This window comes from Nerophis lumbriciformis, linkage group LG07, assembly GCF_033978685.3.
Source record: "Nerophis lumbriciformis linkage group LG07, RoL_Nlum_v2.1, whole genome shotgun sequence".
Lineage (NCBI taxonomy): Eukaryota > Metazoa > Chordata > Actinopteri > Syngnathiformes > Syngnathidae > Nerophis > Nerophis lumbriciformis.
The window spans coordinates 12,575,068-12,594,554 of NC_084554.2; the positions used below are offsets into that span (position 1 = coordinate 12,575,068).

The following is a 19,487-nucleotide window of genomic DNA, read 5'->3' on the forward strand; positions in this document are numbered from 1 at the left end:
TCCTTTTAACATTGGGAACACTATAATAATTCTGCCCACGTTAATCCACATTAAACAGCCTCAAGTTGTTGCTATTGTTGCTATATATATATATATATATATATATATATACACACCGTATTTTTGGGAGTATAAGTCGCACCGGAGTATAAGTCGCACCTGCCGGAAATGCATAATAAAGAAGGAAATAAACATATATACAGTGGGGCAAAAAAGTATTTAGTCAGCCACCAATTGTGCAAGTTCTCCCACTGAAAATGATGACAGAGGTCTGTAATTTTCATCATAGGTACACTTCAACTGTGAGAGACAGAATGTGAAACAAAAATCCAGGAATTCACATTGTAGGATTTTTAAAGAATTTATTTGTAAATTATGGTGGAAAATAAGTATTTGGTCAATAACAAAAATTCAACTCAATACTTTGTTATTGCCAACAAAGGTTATATTACAGAGGTCAAACGATTACTATAGGTCTTTACCAGGTTTGCACACACAGTAGCTGGTATTTTGGCCCATTCCTCCATGCAGATCTTCTCGAGAGCAGTGATGTTTTGGGGCTGTCGCCGAGCAACACGGACTTTCAACTCCCTCCACAGATTTTCTATGGGTTTGAGGTCTGGAGACTGGCTAGGCCACTCCAGGACTTTCAAATGCTTCTTACGGAGCCACTCCTTCGTTGCCCGGGCGTTGTGTTTGGGATCATTGTCATGCTGGATGACCCAGCCACGTTTCATCTTCAAAGCTCTCACTGATGGAAGGAGGTTTTGGCTCAAAATCTCACGATACATGGCCCCATTCATTCTTTCCTTAACATGGATCAGTCGGCCTGTCCCCTTAGCAGAAAAACAGCCCCAAAGCATGATGTTTCCACCCCCATGCTTCACAGTAGGTATGGTGTTCTTGGGATGCAACTCAGTATTCTTCTTCCTCCAAACACGACGAGTTGAGTTTATACCAAAAAGTTCTATTTTGGTTTCATCTGACCACATGACATTCTCCCAATCCTCTGCTGTATCATCCATGTGCTCTCTGGCAAACTTCAGACGGGCCTGGACATGCACTGGCTTAAGCAGGGGGACACGTCTGGCACTGCAGGATTTGATTCCCTGTAGGCGTAGTGTGTTACTGATGGTAACCTTTGTTACTTTGGTCCCAGCTCTCTGCAGGTCATTCACCAGGTCCCCCCGTGTGGTTCTGGGATTTTTGCTCACCGTTCTCATGATCATTTTGACCCCACGGGATGAGATCTTGCGTGGAGCCCCAGATCGAGGGAGATTATCAGTGGTCTTGTATGTCTTCCATTTTCTGATAATTGCTCCCACAGTTGATTTTTTCACACCAAGCTGCTTGCCTATTGTAGATTCACTCTTCACAGTCTGGTGCAGGTCTACAATTATTTTCCTGGTGTCCTTCGACAGCTCTTTGGTCTTTGCCATAGTGGAGTTTGGAGTCTGACTGTTTGAGGCTGTGGACAGGTGTCTTTTATACAGATAACAAGTTCAAACAGGTGCCATTAATACAGGTAACAAGGGAGGACAGAAGAGCTTCTTAAAGAAGAAGTTACAGTTCTCTGAGAGCCAGAGATCTTCCTTGTTTGAAGTGACCAAATACTTATTTTCCACCATGATTTACAAATAAATTCTTTAAAATTCCTACAATGTGAATTCCTGGAATTTTTTTTCACATTCTGTCTCTCACAGTTGAAGTGTACCTATGATGAAAATTACAGACCTCTGTCATCATTTTAAGTGGGAGAACTTGCACAATCGGTGGCTGACTAAATACTTTTTTGCCCCACTGTAAGTCGCACTGGAGCCCGGCCAAACTATGAAAAAAACTGCGACTTATAGTCCGAAAAATACGGTATGTATCCATCCAGAGGGGTTTACCAAAAGGGTCTCAGTCATAAAAGTTTTCAAATTAAATATATGTTTTAACTTTCAACGTTTAAATCTTTAGATCATCTTCGGGTGTCCCCGCCTTCCGCCCGAATGTAGCTGAGATAGGCTCCAGCGCCCCCCGCGCCCGCGAAAGGGACAAGCGGTAGAAAATAGATGGATGGGTTCTCGGGTGTATTATAATGATTGTGTATTATTCTCAACTATAATGATAATCCTACATGAATCAAATAATCTCTACACTAAAAAAAGGGCAACTTGACAGATTTACAATCATATTTTAGTCGATGATGGAAAAAATAATAATATATATATGCAGTATGTATACTGTGTGTATATATAATGTATATATATGTGTATACACATATATATACATACATTATATATATATATATATATATATATATATATATATCTATCCAGATGTGTTTACCGAAGGATTCTGTTTTAAATGTCTAGATCATCTCCAGGTTAATCGTTTGCTATAGAGTTGTTTGATATATATATATATATATATATTTATTTATTTATTTATTTATTTGGATGATATCGAATAATCCGTTTTGAAAGTCTATTTTTAAAAACGAGTCAAACGTTACGTCAGGAATTGGCATTTGATTGAATCCACAGAAAATGTTCACATAAAATTAAAAATGTTGTGCTTTTATTTTCATTTCATGTGCTCGCTATAATTTCAACATCAGAGACAGATGTGTCAGGAATAAAAGTAGAGGCTTGTGTGGCCAAGTTTTTGGCCTCATTTTGGTGTTTGGTATTACCTATTACTATTTTTAGACTCCTGATTGGCCCCGAATGCCACCGCCTGACATATACACAAGTCTGTGTTTAAAGGCTCCCTAAAATATCCTAGTTTTAAAAGAAAAATAGTTAATTTATGACTTAATTTAAATATTTCATGAGTGGGGCACTTTAGGGTCCACAAGACCTTAATTTTGGAATTGCATAAATAAAAACCTGCCATTGTTCAAAAATGAAATATTGACGTATTTGAGGCGCACGTTACCTCACATCAAATATTTGAATTTGACAGTTTTGGGGGAAAATATTGCATATTTTTTTATTACCAAATAGGGTATTAAACATATATATATATATATATATATATATATATATATATATAATGGATGGATATATATATATATATATATTATATATGTGTGTGTGTGTGTGTGTGTGTGTGTGTGTGTGTGTGTGTGTGTGTGTGTGTGTGTGTGTGTGTGTGTGTGTTTACATATTGTAATAACATAATGGATATATAATTTTTCATTATAATTAATCATTATTAATTATGTATAAAATAACTGAATAGTAAGAGGATGTGAAAGTTCAACATCTTACAATGTTTACTTCTGTGACAACCTCTTTAAAGCTTTGTAATCAATTAGAAATATCAAGTAGCTAAACTGCACCAAACTAGGATATGTGTGGAGTGAGTGTTTTGAATGTTTCACATCATGCTTTGCAATTGATTGGTGTAATTTCGAGTTTGTCATGGTAATGGGATGTTTTTTTAATATTATCCACAAAGTTCAGCGAGCAGGTTGTGTTATTAGCGACCATGTGGGTTGACTTTTTGTGTTGGTATAATTTGTTTTCTGCACCATGACTAAGAAAAGTTCTATGGATTGGGTCATATAAGTAAATTATGTGCATGTGACGTCAAGAAATTTCACATCGTGGTCATTGTCTTAAATTCCTTACATTGTCCACAAAACAGCGACAAAATGCCACCTGTCAGACCCCTTGTTTAAATTTAGCACGAAAACTCTCCACACGGTCAGGTTACTTATTGAAATTTAACCCGTGCCATAGTCTCGCAGGCCAAACTACATTTGGCCCACGGGCCGTGGTCTGAACACCCCTTTACAATATAGCAGGGATTCTCAAACTGTGATACGTGTACCAGTAGTGGTACGCCAAAGACTCACTTGAATAAAGGAAAGTGTTTTATTTTCCTATATTCAAACACGGTGTTACTGTTCAAACTGTGTGCAATGTTACAGTGGCAAAAAATACTAAATATACTTGTAAAAACTCAATCTTGTTATAATGAATACTTAGGCCTACTACACCACTGTTTTAATTTTGGTCATTATGGTGGTACTTGGAGAGCCAAGTTTTTTCTAAGGTAGTACTTGATGCAAAAAGTTTGAGAACCACTGCATTATAGAACATGTTTGGATGTGTTGGAGTTGAATATGTAAAGTATTATTTTACCAGCATTTTTCCCTTAAACGCCATGAGAAATAATCCGTTCTTGAAATATGAGCAATGTTTTGACTAAAAGCAGCTTGTCCAGTGGTGTCCATTGGTGGTGTGGCGTCAAATGTAGCTTGTGCTTGCTGTTTGCTCTCAGTGCAAGTTTGCACACATCCGATAGCGCCATTACCGGTCCTTCCCATGACCCCCAGCTGTCAGCCTGAACACAAACACGTCCTCCGCCATCCATCATACGCTCTAAACTTACCAGGATTTCACGGCATTTTGCAGTATTTTTTCACAGTGAAATACTGTAATCCAAATGTACTGTAACATTGCAACGTCCACGACTGTAAAAATTTGGATATTATAATTCACAGCAATAAACAGGTATTTCACAGTAAAATACTGTCATAAAAATGTTATCAAAAACATCTAAATTACAATAGTGAAGTTGCAGCATTTAGTTAATCACAGGTACAGATACGGTCAAATGATGCTAGGATATTTCACAGTGAGTTACTGTAAATTCATGCATTTTTTTAGCCAGTAAATATGTACAGTGTACACCAAAAAACAACCTTTTATTTGCCAATAGAGCACAATACCGCATGCATCTTTTTATGATTATAAATATTGCATATAAAAATAAAGATGTTTTCCCCCAATTATATTTGATATTTCATAGAAACCATGCAGTGCAGTTCAGCATATATTTATTACTTTTTTATATTTTTATACATGTATGTATATATATACACTAGGGCTGCAACTAACAACTAATTTGATAATCTGTCGATTATTACTTCGATTAATCGATTAATAATCGGATAAAAGACACAAACTACATTTCTATCCTTTCCAGTATTTTATTGGGGAAAAAACAGCATACTGGCACCATACTTAATTTGATTATTGTTTCTCAACTGTTTGTAAATATTGCAGTTCATAAATAAAAGTTTATAAAAAAAAAAAGTAAATAAATAAAAGTAGCCTCTGCGCATGCGCATAGCATAGATCCAACGAATCGATGACTAAATTAATCGCCAAATATTTTTATAATCGATTTAATCGATTAGTTGTTGCAGCCCTAATATACACATATGTACATAAATATGAATATATATATATGTATATATATATTTGTGTATATACAGTATACATACATATATATGTGTGTATATATACATACATACATACATATATACATACACATATATATATACATACATATATATATATACACATATATACAGTATATATATATATATATATATATATATATATATACACCATATTATCTGTTTAACAAAGCATTCATGCAAAGTCCTCCTGGTGGCGCCTCTCGGGGCCGCACGTTCGATTCCGCTCGTCGTCCGAGGAACAGTCTGATGAATTGTACAAGAAGCGCTCGGCTTCCTCGTCCTCGTCGCTGTCCTTCAAGTCTTTAATTCTTCCGTTTTTGCTGCTCTCAAAGTCTCCGTCCGGCTCGCACTTGTTCTTGCTGCCCTTCTGCTTGTCGGCCTCCTGCAAGGCTTGTTCCTTGGCCTTCTTGCTCCGCTTCCACTTCATGCGCCGGTTCTGGAACCAGATTTTCACCTGAGCACAAATCAAACCACTTCAGTACTTGTGGAAATATGCAGAAAGAAAAACATGAATGTAATAAATAAATATGACAAAAGGCGTTGGATGACCATTTTCCATGAAGATTATATGACACCTGACAAATTCCTCATTTGTATTTGAACTTATGATGCTTCCTTATATAAGTAAATGTTCCAAACAATACCCTGAAATACCTGTTATCATTTAACAATAATTGACTTTTCTCATTCAACCAAATGTAGAAGCCTTGATATAATCCAACAATAAGTACAATTATGTATATCTATTTATTTATGTATATCTTTTTTCATTTGACCGAACGTAGAATCTCCTTGATTTGATTTTATAATATATATATTTATACGCATTTCTTTATTCATATGATATACTTGTTTTGTACACTTAGGGTTTATATACACCGTTTATTTTTATTTGATTTATTTATAATATATATTTATACATTTCTTAATTGATATACTATATATAGCCTCGTGTGTGTGTGTGTGTGCGTGTGCGTGTGCGTGTGCGTGTGTGTGTGTGTGTGTGTGTGTGTGTGTGTGTGTGTGTGTTCTGGCAATGCTTACTTAATGGGGACATCGCTCTGTTTACACAGTCACCTTTAGGGGACCTCTGACGGTATGGGGACAAAAAAACAGGTCCCCTGAAGGGAAACCCTTTTAAATGATAGTCAGATCCATTCTGAAGATGCCTAAGTGATTTTTAAGCTTTGGCCCATAAAACATGTTTAGTGGTTAGTTTGAGTGTGAGACATTTGCACAGCAGCCCCCTCATCGGGCTGTAGCTGGTACTGAAAAAAATAAAAAAAAATTGAAAAGTGAAACATTTGTTATCCTGGCATTAATAGTACTGTGATTCTGTATGGTATCCATCCTTAGTTAAAACTAATATATTTTTCCAAAAAACAAAATCTGGTTTAGTGCTCCTTAGGATGGCATTTTCACACAGCATGATTATAAAACATTATTACCTTAAAGTATGATTCACATTCACAATGTTCCATCCTTCTATATATGGTAGTTGGAGTTGCAGACAACTTCATTACTGCTAAATAGCAGTTTTCAGTAATGTCACAGAAGATGCAGGATTTGCTTTAACACTTAAGTCAGGGGTCGGCAACCTTTACCAGTCAAAGAGCCATTTTGACCAGTTTCACAAATTAAAGAAAACAATGGGAGCCACAAAAATCTTTTGAAATTTAAAATGAAATAACACTGCATACAAAAATTTTTTGTGCTTTGTGCTATGTATAAACCAAGGGTCTCAGACACGCGGCCCACACCTTAATATGAAAATTGATTGTTAGTGCGGCCCGCGGGTTTTATATGAATGGCGCTTGACAGCGTCATACTTGTCAACCCTCCCGATATTTCCGGCAGATTACGAATTTCAGGGCATTTGTTCTCTCGAACGTGCCGTGATGGTACAGCATTTAACGCCCACTACAACCAGCGTGCCGGCCCAGCCACACGTTGTATAGAGCTTCTGCTTGCTCAAGTAAGTGACAGCAAGGCATACTTGGTCAACAACCACACAGGTTACACTGACAGTGGCCATATAAAAAACTTTAACACTCTTACTAATAATGCGCCACACTGTGAACCCACACCAAACAAGAATGACAAACACATTTCGGGAGAACATCTGCACCGTAACACAACATAAACACAACAGAACAAATACCCAAAATCTCATGCAGCCATAACTCTTCCGGGCTACATTATACACCCCCGCTACCAAACCCCGCCCACCTCAACGCACAGATGGGGGGGGGTTGATGTGTGAGGGAGCAGGGTTGGGGTGGGGGCGGGGTTTGGTGGTAGCAGGGGTGTATAATGTAGCCCGGAAGAGTCAGGGCTGCATGGGATTCTGGGTATTTGTTCTGTTGTGTTAAGGTGCAGATGTTCTCCCAAAATGTGTTTGTCATTCTTGTTTGGTTTTGGTTCAAAGTGTGGTGCATTATTAGTAAGAGTGTTAAAGTTGTTTTATATGGCCACCGTCAGTGTAACCTGTGTGGCTGTTGAGCAAGTATGCTTTGCTGTCACTTACGTGTGCAGGCCGAAGATGAATATTACAAGAGGCTGGGCTGGCAAGCTGTTTATACAGATTGTAAAGGGCGCTAAATTCTGTACCATCGTGGCACGCCCTTATTATTATTGTAAAGGTGAAAATCGGAGAATATTAATCCCGGGAGTTTTCTGCGAGAGGCACTGAAATCCGGAAGTCTCCCGGGAAAATCGGGGGGGTCCGCAAGTATGCAGCTGAGCCGCATCAGAGTGATCAAAGAGCTGCATGCGACTCCGGAGCCGCGGGTTGCCGACCCCTGACTTAAGTGGTGAAACTTCCTATAAGAGGACAGCTGTAGTGCTGTATTCTGAGGATCATGTCATATTTCATTTGAACTTTTTTTTTTTTTAAATGGTCCTCAGTAGTCACGTACAAATTTGTGTGAAGTATGCAAAATTATTTCAATTTGGTCCCCATGAACCATATGAACTCTTTTTTCCCCAGGGTCCCCAGTAAGAATGATCAGCACATTACTTTATCAATCCAGAGATTTAAAGACGTGTATGAGCTAACTGGGCAGTGGACATTTTACACCATTTTTTTTAATGCCTCCACAACCTGTAGAAAGGGTGGTCCCCACAAGTGATGATCAAAAACTTGGTCCCCATTCCAAATGATAACCTGTGTGTGTGTGTGTGTGTGTGTGTGTGTGTGTGTGTGTGTAATACTGTATTATTGTCCTCATGTACCTGTGTTTCTGTGAGCATGAGGGAGGTGGCCACCTCGAAGCGTTTGGGCCTGGAAAGATATTTGTTGAGTTTGAACTGGTGCTCCAACTCCAGCAGCTGCTGGCTGGTGAAGGCCGTCCTCGGCCTTCGACATTTGCCCAGCAGGTTGGACTGGGCCTGGGCTGCACACAAACAACATTGTACTCATTACAATGCAATTTTAATGATCATTATTACGCTATTATTATTATTATACTATTTCACAGTATACCGCAATCAAAATGTACTGGGACGTTACAACAAATGATTGTGAAAATCATGGTAGTCTTATATTAATTACTGGTTAATATTTACCTACGTTGGCTGTAACCAGTCATTTAAAAGCAATTTCATGCAATTTCACAGTTTTGATTTCATGGTGAATTACAATAAAGTTATAACAATTGGACTTTTATAGTTAATTATGCTCTCGGCTGAACAGCATACTCCACTTACTGTGCAACGTAGTCTCCACTTTAAAATGTGTCTGTATAAATTCACTAGTGTTACCATATCTGAGTTATTATGTAGAAATATGGGGAAACTAGGGATGTCCGATAAAGGCTTTTTGCCGATATCCGATATTGTCCAACTCTTTAATTACCGATACCGATATCAACCGATACCGATATATACAGTCGTGGAATTAACTCATTATTATGCCTAATTTGGACAACCAGGTATGGTGAAGATAAGGTACTTTAAAAATAAATAAATTAATTAATTAAAAACATTTTCTTGAATAAAAAAGAAAGTAAAACAATATAAAAACAGTTACATAGAAACTCGTAATGAATGAAAATTAGTAAAATTAACTGTTAAAGGTTAGTACTATTAGTGGACCAGCAGCACGCACAATCATGTGTGCTTACGGACTGTATCCCTTGCAGACTGTATTGATATATAATGTAGGAACCAGAATATTAATAACAGAAAGAAACAACCCTTTTGTGTGAATGAGGGAGAGAGGTTTTTTGGGTTGGTGCACTAATTGTAAGTGTATCTTGTGTTTTTTATGTTGATTTAATAAAAAATAAAAACGATACCGATAATTTAAAAAAACGATACCGATAATTTCCGATATTACATTTTAACGCATTTATCGGCCGATAATATCGACAGGCCGATATTATCGGACATCTCTAAAATTTAGCTGACCAGCACCGAGGACACTTATGTTCCAGTTTTGGACACATTTCTCTGCATTTAATAAATATAATGGAAATTAATTCAACATTTTTTTCTTACAAATGCACTGTTTTTAAAAGTGAGAAACGCTTATTTAGTGAAATGAAAAAACAAAAAAAGTAAAACTGCATCAATATACATAAATTAAAGATGCATCAATAATCGATTTTTAATCAAATTGTAGCTCCTGAATCGGAATCGAATCGTGAGGTGGCCAAAGATTCCCACCTCTCACATCTATAGTAATTTACTGTGAAGTTACTCATTTTTACAGTAATTTATTATGGGGTTATTATACACATTTCGAGTAGAGTATTTTACTGAGGAATAATACTGTTAAATTCTGTGTAATTATGGTAATCATTTTTTATAGTGTAACAGTAATTATAAAATAAGATAAATAAATTAAAAATATTTTCTTGAATATAAAAGAAATTAAAACAATATAAAAACAGTTACATAGAAACTAGTAATTAATGAAAATGAGTCAAATTAACTGTTAAAGGTTAGTACTATTAGTGGACCAGCAGCACGCACAATCATGTGTGCTTACGGACTGTATCCCTTGCAGACTGTATTGATCTATATTGATATATAATGTAGGAACCAGAATATTAATAACAGAAAGAAACAACCCTTTTGTGTGAATGAGGAAGGGTTTTTGGGTTGGTGCACTAATTGTAAGTGTATCTTGTGTTTTTTATGTTGATTTAATAAAAAAAACGATACCGATAATAAAAAAAACGATACCGATAATTTCCGATATTGCATTTTAATGCATTTATCGGACGATATTATCGGACATCTCTAGGGGAAACAACTACAAATGTACACTTCTTTCACTAACGGTGTTACAAAAAAGATCCATTAGAATTGGATATAGAAAACATACAAACCCTTTATTTATTGAAGCACAATTATTGAAATTCAACAATTTGGATGCATTTGCAAACCGCTAAAATGATGTACAAAGCAAACTATAACCTGCTATACTGCAAAAAGTCAGTGTTCAAAAACAAGAAAAAAAAAAAAAAGAGGGGTATTTTATTTGAACTAAGCAAAATTATCTGCCAATAGAACAAGAAAATTTGGCTTGTCAAGACTTTCCAAAACAAGTAAAATTAATGGATGGCGATGGACGGGACCGTCTTTGACGACACATCAAATCCAAACCAGAGCAGTAATTAAAACTCTTTGGTCAACCTTTAATCAGAAGGGTTCAATCTCTCTCCTGTGCTAGTTTGAAGCCGACACAAAACGCACTCAGAGGAGATAATGTTTGAAAAAAGGTGACCGGTTTTTACAAAACTTTTGTTTTGAAGGGGGAATTGCAAACTTCCTGTCGATTTTTGCTGAGGGTTGTCAATATATGAAATGTAGGTCTAAGTAAGACCTACATAGAGGTTTTTGTTTCATGTCTCTAAGACATTCCTACTGGAAGTTACAGGCAGTTTTGTCTGAGTTTTCTTCCGAGGAGCAGTTGTGTCTGTGTTTTCTTCCTAGGGGGCGCTAGAGCGCAATTTTGAGTTTTGGGGTTGGGTTTTTTTCAGATCGCAATTGTTGCCAGTCCTGATGTGTGTGTCCAGTTTGGTGAGTTTTGAAGCATGTTAAGGGGGTCAAATTACAGCTCAAAGAGGCAAAAGTGACAGTTTTTACTACATTTTTGTTATGAAGGGGGAATTGCCAACTTTCTGTTGATTTTTGCTAAAAGATGTCAATGTATGAAATCTAGGTCTAAGTCAGACCTACATAGAGGTTTTTGTTTCATGTCTTTACGACATTCCTACAGGAAGTTACAAGCAGTTTTGTCTGTGTTTTTTCCTAGGAGGTGCTAGAGCGCAATTTTGAGTTTTGGGGTTTGGTTTTTTGATTAGATGGCAATTTTCGCCAGTACTGATATGTGTGTCAAATATGGTGAGTTTTGAAGCATGTTAAGGGGGTGAAATTACAGCTCAAAGAGGCGGAGGAATAATAACAATAATTACAATGGGCCATGCGGGCCCTAATAAAACGCACAAAATACAATAGGGTCCTCTGTCCCAAAATGACATTGCGGTCCCTAATTAGCTAACCTCAATGAACCCAAAAATACCTTAAAATAAGTATATTCTCACTAATAACAAGTGCACTTTTCTTGGTAGAAAAAAGAAATGAGACCTTTTTGCTCAATATGTTGAAAAATATTCTTAAATGAAGTAAATGCTAGTGCCATTATCTTGACATAATGATATGCGCTCGGCATCATGATTTTTTTTCATGCTTGAAGTAAGAAATGATTACTTTAAAAAAGTAGTTTTATACTTGTGAGTGTTGATGACACAGCTTTGCAACACTTGATATTCTAGTTTCAAGCATGTTTTACTCAATATAGGTCATCAAATCTCAGCAACAAGCTGTAATATCTTACTGAGATCATTTAGGACCAAAACACTTAAAACAAGTAAAACACTCTAGCATAAAATCTGCTTAGTGAGAAGAATTATCTTAGACAGAAAATAATAAATATCACCCTTATTTCAGATATTTAATCTTACTTAGTTTTCAGTTTTTGCAATGTGCCTGAGAATGTTTAATAATTATTTTCAACAAAAGAGGAGAAATATAACCTTAGAGGAAAATCGAATTGAAAACATTTGTATGCACGTACAACACTTAAAACCATTAGCATATCAGTATGTGGAATTAAATTATGGAATGGATTAACCCAATAAATCAAACTGATTTAGTTCACAAAGTACACACAACAATAATTGTGATGAACATCTTGAACCCTTTTTTTATTTATTTTATTTTATTTTTTTATTTTTTTTAGATAAAGATTATTTATGTATTTAATATTTGTTTACTTACTATGGTATATTATATATATATTTTTTTTAATTCACTGTTCTGTTACAGAGAGCAAGGAAATGGGATAAGCTCAGCTTCTTCCTACTCCTTTTCGGACGTGCTGTAATGAAACAACTGGAAATATGTGATGCATTACATTGTATCGCATGCATGTTCCAAATCAACTGAAACTGAACTAAATTCACAGTACATTTCTGGCTAATAATTGCTGTACTTTCACATGAGTAACATTTGCAGTCATTTACTGTGAAGCTCAATGCTGTGATGTTGGAAGTAACAGTACACTTTCATTACAATATTTTATTGTGAAATAAGAAAATAAAACAAATCAGTTTGAATTTACAGTTAAAAAAAATGTTGCGAGATCTAAGATTAATAACAATTAATTGCGGTGGAATAGAAGGATATTGTCATTTCTACAGTCATTACAGTATTTTACTGTGAAAGGACAGTGTTAAACGCTGGTCAATGTTTGCAGTGTAAATGCGTGTGATCCACTACGTCCGCTCCATGAATGTGTCCATAGAAGAACTATTTGCCGCCTCGTTTTTGACCCAAATCTGTGAGGAGGAGCGTGGACAAAACGTCCAGTGTGCGCGGTTGCAGGTAACATGTCCACTGTGGCTTTCACAGCCTGCCGACACTTTCCCATCTGTCCATTATCTCTCCATTTTAGTTCCTCTCCCAAAAGTCATCCGTCTGTGTCACCTTGTATGCACACTCATCATTCATATTTTTGGTAATTCTCTACCTGTCAATACGTAACACATGCAGTGTTTTAACTTGTGTATATTTTACTGTAAAAACTGGCAGCTAAGTCACCAAAATAACAGTGGTACAGTTTTCCATTCATAACAATTTACTGTAAAAACCTCCACAGAGTTTACAGTGCAAATTACTGTAAAAAAAACATAAGTACCATTTTTTTATATCTACAGTAATACACTATAAAAACGACAACCATAGATCTTACTGTAAAAATAACAGTGGTGCCGTTTTTTACAGGCATAAGACATTGATACAATGTTGATTATACATGCACGTCCTTTGAAACAACGTTGCAAAATAGATGTATTTGTCGTCGTGGCTTGTGCAGCCCATTGAGACACTTGTGATTAAGGGCTATACAAATAAACTTTGATTGATTGAGTGATTGATGTGTAAACGTTGGATCCACGTTGTTGGTTAGGAACGGACCACATTTCAATGGTCAAATCAACATCAAACCCAACATTGATTAAACGTCATCAAAAGGCATGTTGTTTTAATGTTTTATTTGTGTTGTAGAATATTGGTTGAGAAATGACCAAAATTCAATGGTCAAATCAATGTCAGAACCCAACATTGATTAAACGTTGTCAAAAAGTATGTTGTTTCAACGTTGTATTTGTGTTGTAGAATATTGGTTGGGAAATGACCACATTTCAATGGTCAAGTTAATGTCAGAACCCGACATTGATTAAAACGTTGTCAAAAAGTATGTTGTTTCAATGTTGTATTTGTGTTGTGGAATATTGGTTGGGAAATGACCAATATTCAATGATCAAATCAACGTCACAACCTGACATTGATTAAACGTAATCAAAAAGCATGTTTCAACGTTGTATTTGTGTTGTAGAATATTGGTTAGGTAAATTACTACATTTCAATGGTCAAATCAATGTCAGAAACCGACATTGATTAAACATTATCAAAAAGCATGTTGTTTTAACGTTGTATTTGTGTTGTAGAATATTGGTTGGGAAATTATCATAATTCAATGGTCAAATCAATGTCAGAACCCAACATTGATTAAACGTTGTCCAAAAGCATGTTGTTTCAACGTTCTTTTTGTGTTGTAGAATATTGGTTGGGAAATTACCAAAATTCAATGGTCACATCAATGTCAGAACACAACATTGATTAAACATTGTCAAAAAGCATGTTGTTTCAACATTGTTTTTATGTTGTAGAATATTGGTTGGGAATTGACCACATTTCAATGGTCAAATCAATGTCAGAACCCGACATTGATGAAACGTTGTCAAAAAGCATGTTGTTTCAATGTTCTTTTTGTGTTGTAGAATATTGGTTGGGAAATGACCACATTTCAATGGTCAAATCAATGTCAGAACCCAACATTGATTAAACGTAATCAAAAAGCATGTTGTTTCAACGTTGTTTTTGTGTTTGTAGAATATTGGTTTGGGAAATGACCACATTTCAATGGTCAAATCAACGTCACAACCTGACATTGAATAAACTTTGTCAAAAAGTATGTTGTTTTAACGTTCTATTTGTGTTGTGGAATATTGGTTGGGAAATGACCAATATTCAATGATCAAATCAACGTCACAACCTGACATTGATTAAACGTAATCAAAAAGCATGTTTCAACGTTGTATTTGTGTTGTAGGATATTGGTTAGGGAAACTACTACATTTCAATGGTCAAATCAATGTCAGAAACCGACATTGATTAAACATTGTCAAAAAGCATGTTGTTTCAACGTTGTATTTGTGTTTGTAGAATATTGGTTGGGAAATGACCACATTTTAATGGTCAAATCAATGTCAGAACCCGACATTGATTAAACGTTGTCAAAAAGTATGTTGTTTCAACGTTCTTTTTGTGTTGTAGAAAATTGATTGGGAAATGACCACATTTCAATGGTCAAATCAATGTCAGAACCCGACATTGATTAAACGTTGTCAAAAAGTATGTTGTTTCAACGTTGTATTTGTGTTGTAGAATATTGGTTGGGAAATGACCAAAATTCAATGGTCAAATCAACGTCACAACCTGACATTGATTAAACATTATCAAAAAGCATGTTGTTTCAACGTTGTATTTGTGTTTGTAGAATATTGGTTGGGAAATGATCATAATTCAATGGTCAAATCAATGTCAGAAACCAATATTGATTAAACGTTGTCCAAAAGCATGTTGTTTCAACGTTGTTTTTGTGTTGTAGAATATTGGTTGGGAAATTACCACATTTCAATGGTCACATCAATGTCAGAACCCAACATTGATTAAACATTGTCAAAAAGTATGTTGTTTCAACATTGTATTTGTGTTGTAGAATATTGGTTGGGAAATGACCAAATTTCAATGGTCAAATCAACGTCACAACCTGACATTGATTAAACGTAATCAAAAAGCATGTTTCAACGTTGTATTTTTATTGTAAAATATTGGTTGGAAAATTACCAAAATTCATTGGTCAAATCAACATCAGAACCCAACATTGATTAAACGTTGACAAAAAGCATGTTGTTCCAACGTTATGTTTGAGTTGCTCAGCGTCAAGACCTAATTCAACAAGTTCTCAACGTTGTTTCAATGTCTTGTGCCTGCTGGGTTTAAACACCACCATAGAGTTTGCAGTACAAATTGGAAGCTCTGTCAGCAGAATTTTACTGTAAAAATAACATAAGCACCATTTTTTTTTATTTACAGTAGCGCACTGTAAAAAGGACTGTTTTGTTTTTTTTACGGTAAAAATTGGCAGCTCAGTCGCCCAGAATTGTACCTTAACATTTACAATGAGTACATTTTATAAATTGAATAATTATGGCGTCAATTGATTGGGAACAAAATCTAACAATATTATCATTTTAGATCTAGAACGACGACGTTTTTAGTTGTTTTTTTGGGTTTTTTTTTTTTTTACTGCATTTTACACCAAAATACCCATTTATTTCTTCAAAGAAACAGTAATTCCAATTGTAAAAAAAAAAAAAAAAAAAAGTCAAGATTTTACTGTCAAATATTGGCAACTAAGCTGCCGGTTTTTGAGTTTAAAACAGTTTCTTCAGTGTAGGCACACTGTAAAAAAAAAAATTCAGTAAAAAAACGGTCATCTACTGGCAGCTACGGTTGCCAAACGAAAACCATAAAATTAAAGTAAAACATTGTAAACCAAATAATGATCAAAAACATTATAATTACAGAAATTTTAATGAAACGTTTTATGGAAAAAATATCGTAATATTACATGAATTTGAAAGTAATTGAATAAAACAGAAAATGCTATGTATAATTAATTTGGTATTTTTTCTGTAAAAAAAAAAGAAATTACTGGCATATTACTTAAAATAACAGGCGGATTGGTTATTTACAGATAATGTCTTCAATTCTACAGTTTTATAAACTATTTAAAAAAATAGAAAAATTACAGTAGTAATTTAGAGTAAATTAACCATAAAAATAGGATTTTTTTTTTTACAGTGCAGTGTTATTTTAAGCAGATAAATTAATGTATTCTATTCGTTTTTATAATTACTGTTACACTATAAAAAATGATTACCATAATTACACAGAATTTAACAGTATTATTCCTCAGTAAAATACTCTAATGTGTATAATAACCCTACAATAAATTACTGTAAAAATGAGTAGCTTCGCAGTAAATTACTATAGATGTGAGAGGTGGGAATCTTTGGCCACCTCACGATTCAATTCCAATTCGGGAGCTACAATTTGATTAAAAATCGATTATTGATGCATCTTTAATTTATGTATATTGATGCAGTTTTACTTCTTTTTTTTCTTGTTTCACTAAATAAGCATTTCTCACTTTTAAAAACAGTGCATTTGTATGAAAAAAAAAAGTTGAATGAATTTCCATTATATTTATTAAATACATAGAAATGTGTCCAAAACTGGAACATAAGTGTCCTCGGCGCTGGTCAGCTAAATTGTACAACTGTCTGTACGTTATTTACAATAAATAAATAGATTATTGACGTTTTACGAATCGATTTTATAGTCGTCCATGTCGGAAAAATCGATTATTCCCCCCCCCCCCCACCTCTGTTAACTGTTGACTCTAACTTATAATAAATAATTCACCCCTATACAATATCCTACCCTAATATCCTACTGTGCAATATTACCCTTCGAGTGCAATATGTCCGACACTGATCTGTATATTGTACAGTATTTTGTATTTTTATAGTGTTTTGTATATTGTACATGATTGCTTATTATTTCTATTGGATAGTAGTCTGTTTATTTCAATTGTTTTTTCTTTTTTCTTTTTTCTTTATTGCCTGTTGTGTCATTTATTTTATTTCATTATTTATTTATTTTTACCCCATATTTGTTCCCACTACCGCACCTTAAATTGGAGTCCTTAATCTCGTTATATGCAAATATAATGACAATAAAGTCCATTCTATTCTATTCTATTCTATCTATTCTTAAAGTAATGCAATAGGAGCCAACTGTGAAATCACAATGAACATTTTTTTACATTACCGTAATGGTTATTTAAAAACAGAAGTATTTTTTTACAATCTTTTTCCACACCGAATTACGGTAAATTGAAAAATGCTGTTATTTTTTGGGGGGGAAATTTTGGCTATTGAGATACCAGGTTTTTTTTGGTTTTTGTTTTTTTTGTGCAAAATGTCAACAAAAATCCCTACAGTCCGAAGAAAAATGGTTGTTTGTACTCACTGTTAAAGTCCGACATCTTGGGCAGCATCATGCCGGCCGTGGACACCCGCAGCCAGTGGTCCAGCTGGAAGGTGCTGGCCGTCAGCTTGATGGGGTCCCCGGCGTGGTGCTGCTGGTGGTGGTGGTGATGGTGGTGGTGGTGCGGGTAGGACGAGTAGGACAGGGCCGGGTGCTGCGCGGTGAGCGCGGCCGCCGCAGAGTAGGTGTACATGGGGTGGCCGTACAGCGCCTGCGCGGGGATGCCGGCGCTGCTGGGCGGGTGTAATCCAACCAGGCCGTGCGCGCTGCCCAGGAATCCCGGTTTGGGGATCAGGCCGTGGCTGGAGATCCTCGGCGGGGACGGCGTCTCGGTGCGTAAAGCCTCGCCGGGGCTGCTGAGCTCGGAGGCCGGGATGGAGACGGAGGAGGCGGAGGAGGAGGTGACCAGAGCCAAGGGAGACGTCTGCGCTTTAGGACTATCTATGGCCAAGAGCGCGTCTATGCGGAAGTTTTTGGACTTCTCCATCTTAAGTGTGCTCACGCTCTTCTGCGGGAGAACTTCCAAAGTTCTGACGGTACGCAAAGTGGGAGAGACGCTTAATGCACGTCCGCTGCAGGTGATTGGCGCAGGAGGGGGCGGTCCCGAAACCTCACCAACCACGCCCCCTTTACGCGTTTACTGCACCTGCATCCTCCATCCTTGCCCATCCATCCATCCGTTTCCTACCGCTTGTCCCGTTCAGAGTCGTGGGGGGTGCTGGAGCCTATCTCAGCTGCATTCGGACGGAAGGCAGGGGGTACACCCTGGACAAGTCGCCAGCTCATCACAGCCTCCATCCTTGCATCCTCACTAATATACGCGCAGGGCCGCTCCTGGCGAAATTAGGGCCCTTAGCAGAAATGTATTTGGAGCTTTTTACAACATTCTTTCACACTTGTTTATTCATGTGAATTATATTTATATAGCGCTTTTCTCTAGTTACTCAAAGCGCTTTTACATAGTGAAACCCAATATCTAAGTTGCATTTAAACCAGTGTGGATGGCACTGGGAGCAGGTGGGTAAAGTGTCTTGCCTAAAGACACAACGGCAGTGACTAGGATGACGGAAGCGAGAATCGAACCTGGAACCCCCAAGTTGCTGGCACGGCTACTCTACCAACCGAGCTATGCCGCTGCTTGTCCCGTTCGGGGTCGCAGGGGGTGCTGGAGCCTACCTCAGCTGTATTCAGACGGAAGGCGGGGGGTATACCCTGGACAAGTCGCCACCTCATCGCAGCCTCCATCCTTGCATCCTCACTCTATACAGTGTACGTGCAGGGCCGCTGCTGGCGAGATTAGGGCCCATAGCAGAATTTTATTTGGAGCTTTTTACAACATTCTTTCACACTTGTTTATTCATCCATCCATCAATCCATTTTCTACCGCTTGTCTCGTTCGGGGTCGCGGTGGGTTCTGGAGCCTACCTCAGCTGCATTCAGGCAGAAGGCGGGTGTACAACCTGGACAA

General features: G+C 36.6%; 1 protein-coding gene across 1 annotated transcript; it reads right to left on the minus strand.

Annotated features, from left to right (window-relative positions):
- Window positions 1–5,421: 5,421 nt before the first annotated feature.
- Window positions 5,422–18,518, minus strand: mnx1 (motor neuron and pancreas homeobox 1). Its single transcript, XM_061964783.2, has 3 exons — window positions 18,002–18,518; window positions 8,501–8,661; window positions 5,422–5,720 (listed from the first exon to the last, which is right to left on the minus strand). Exons 1-3 carry the CDS (start codon window positions 18,504–18,506, stop codon window positions 5,439–5,441), a joined length of 948 nt encoding a protein of 315 aa, XP_061820767.1. The 5' UTR covers window positions 18,507–18,518; the 3' UTR covers window positions 5,422–5,438.
- Between the last annotated feature and the right edge of the window lie 969 nt (window positions 18,519–19,487).

What these genes read in the sequence shown, in the direction of transcription:
- mnx1 (XM_061964783.2), bottom strand. Translation starts at nt 18,506, where the DNA reads ATGGAGAAGTCCAAAAACTTCCGCATAGACGCGCTCTTGGCCATAGAT. An exon ending in CAAGATGTCGGACTTTAACA is followed by an intron (nt 8,662 to 18,001) that starts GTGAGTACAAAC and finishes GTTTGTGTGCAG; the next exon opens with CCCAGGCCCAGTCCAACCTG. An exon ending in TCATGCTCACAGAAACACAG is followed by an intron (nt 5,721 to 8,500) that starts GTACATGAGGAC and finishes ATTTGTGCTCAG; the next exon opens with GTGAAAATCTGGTTCCAGAA.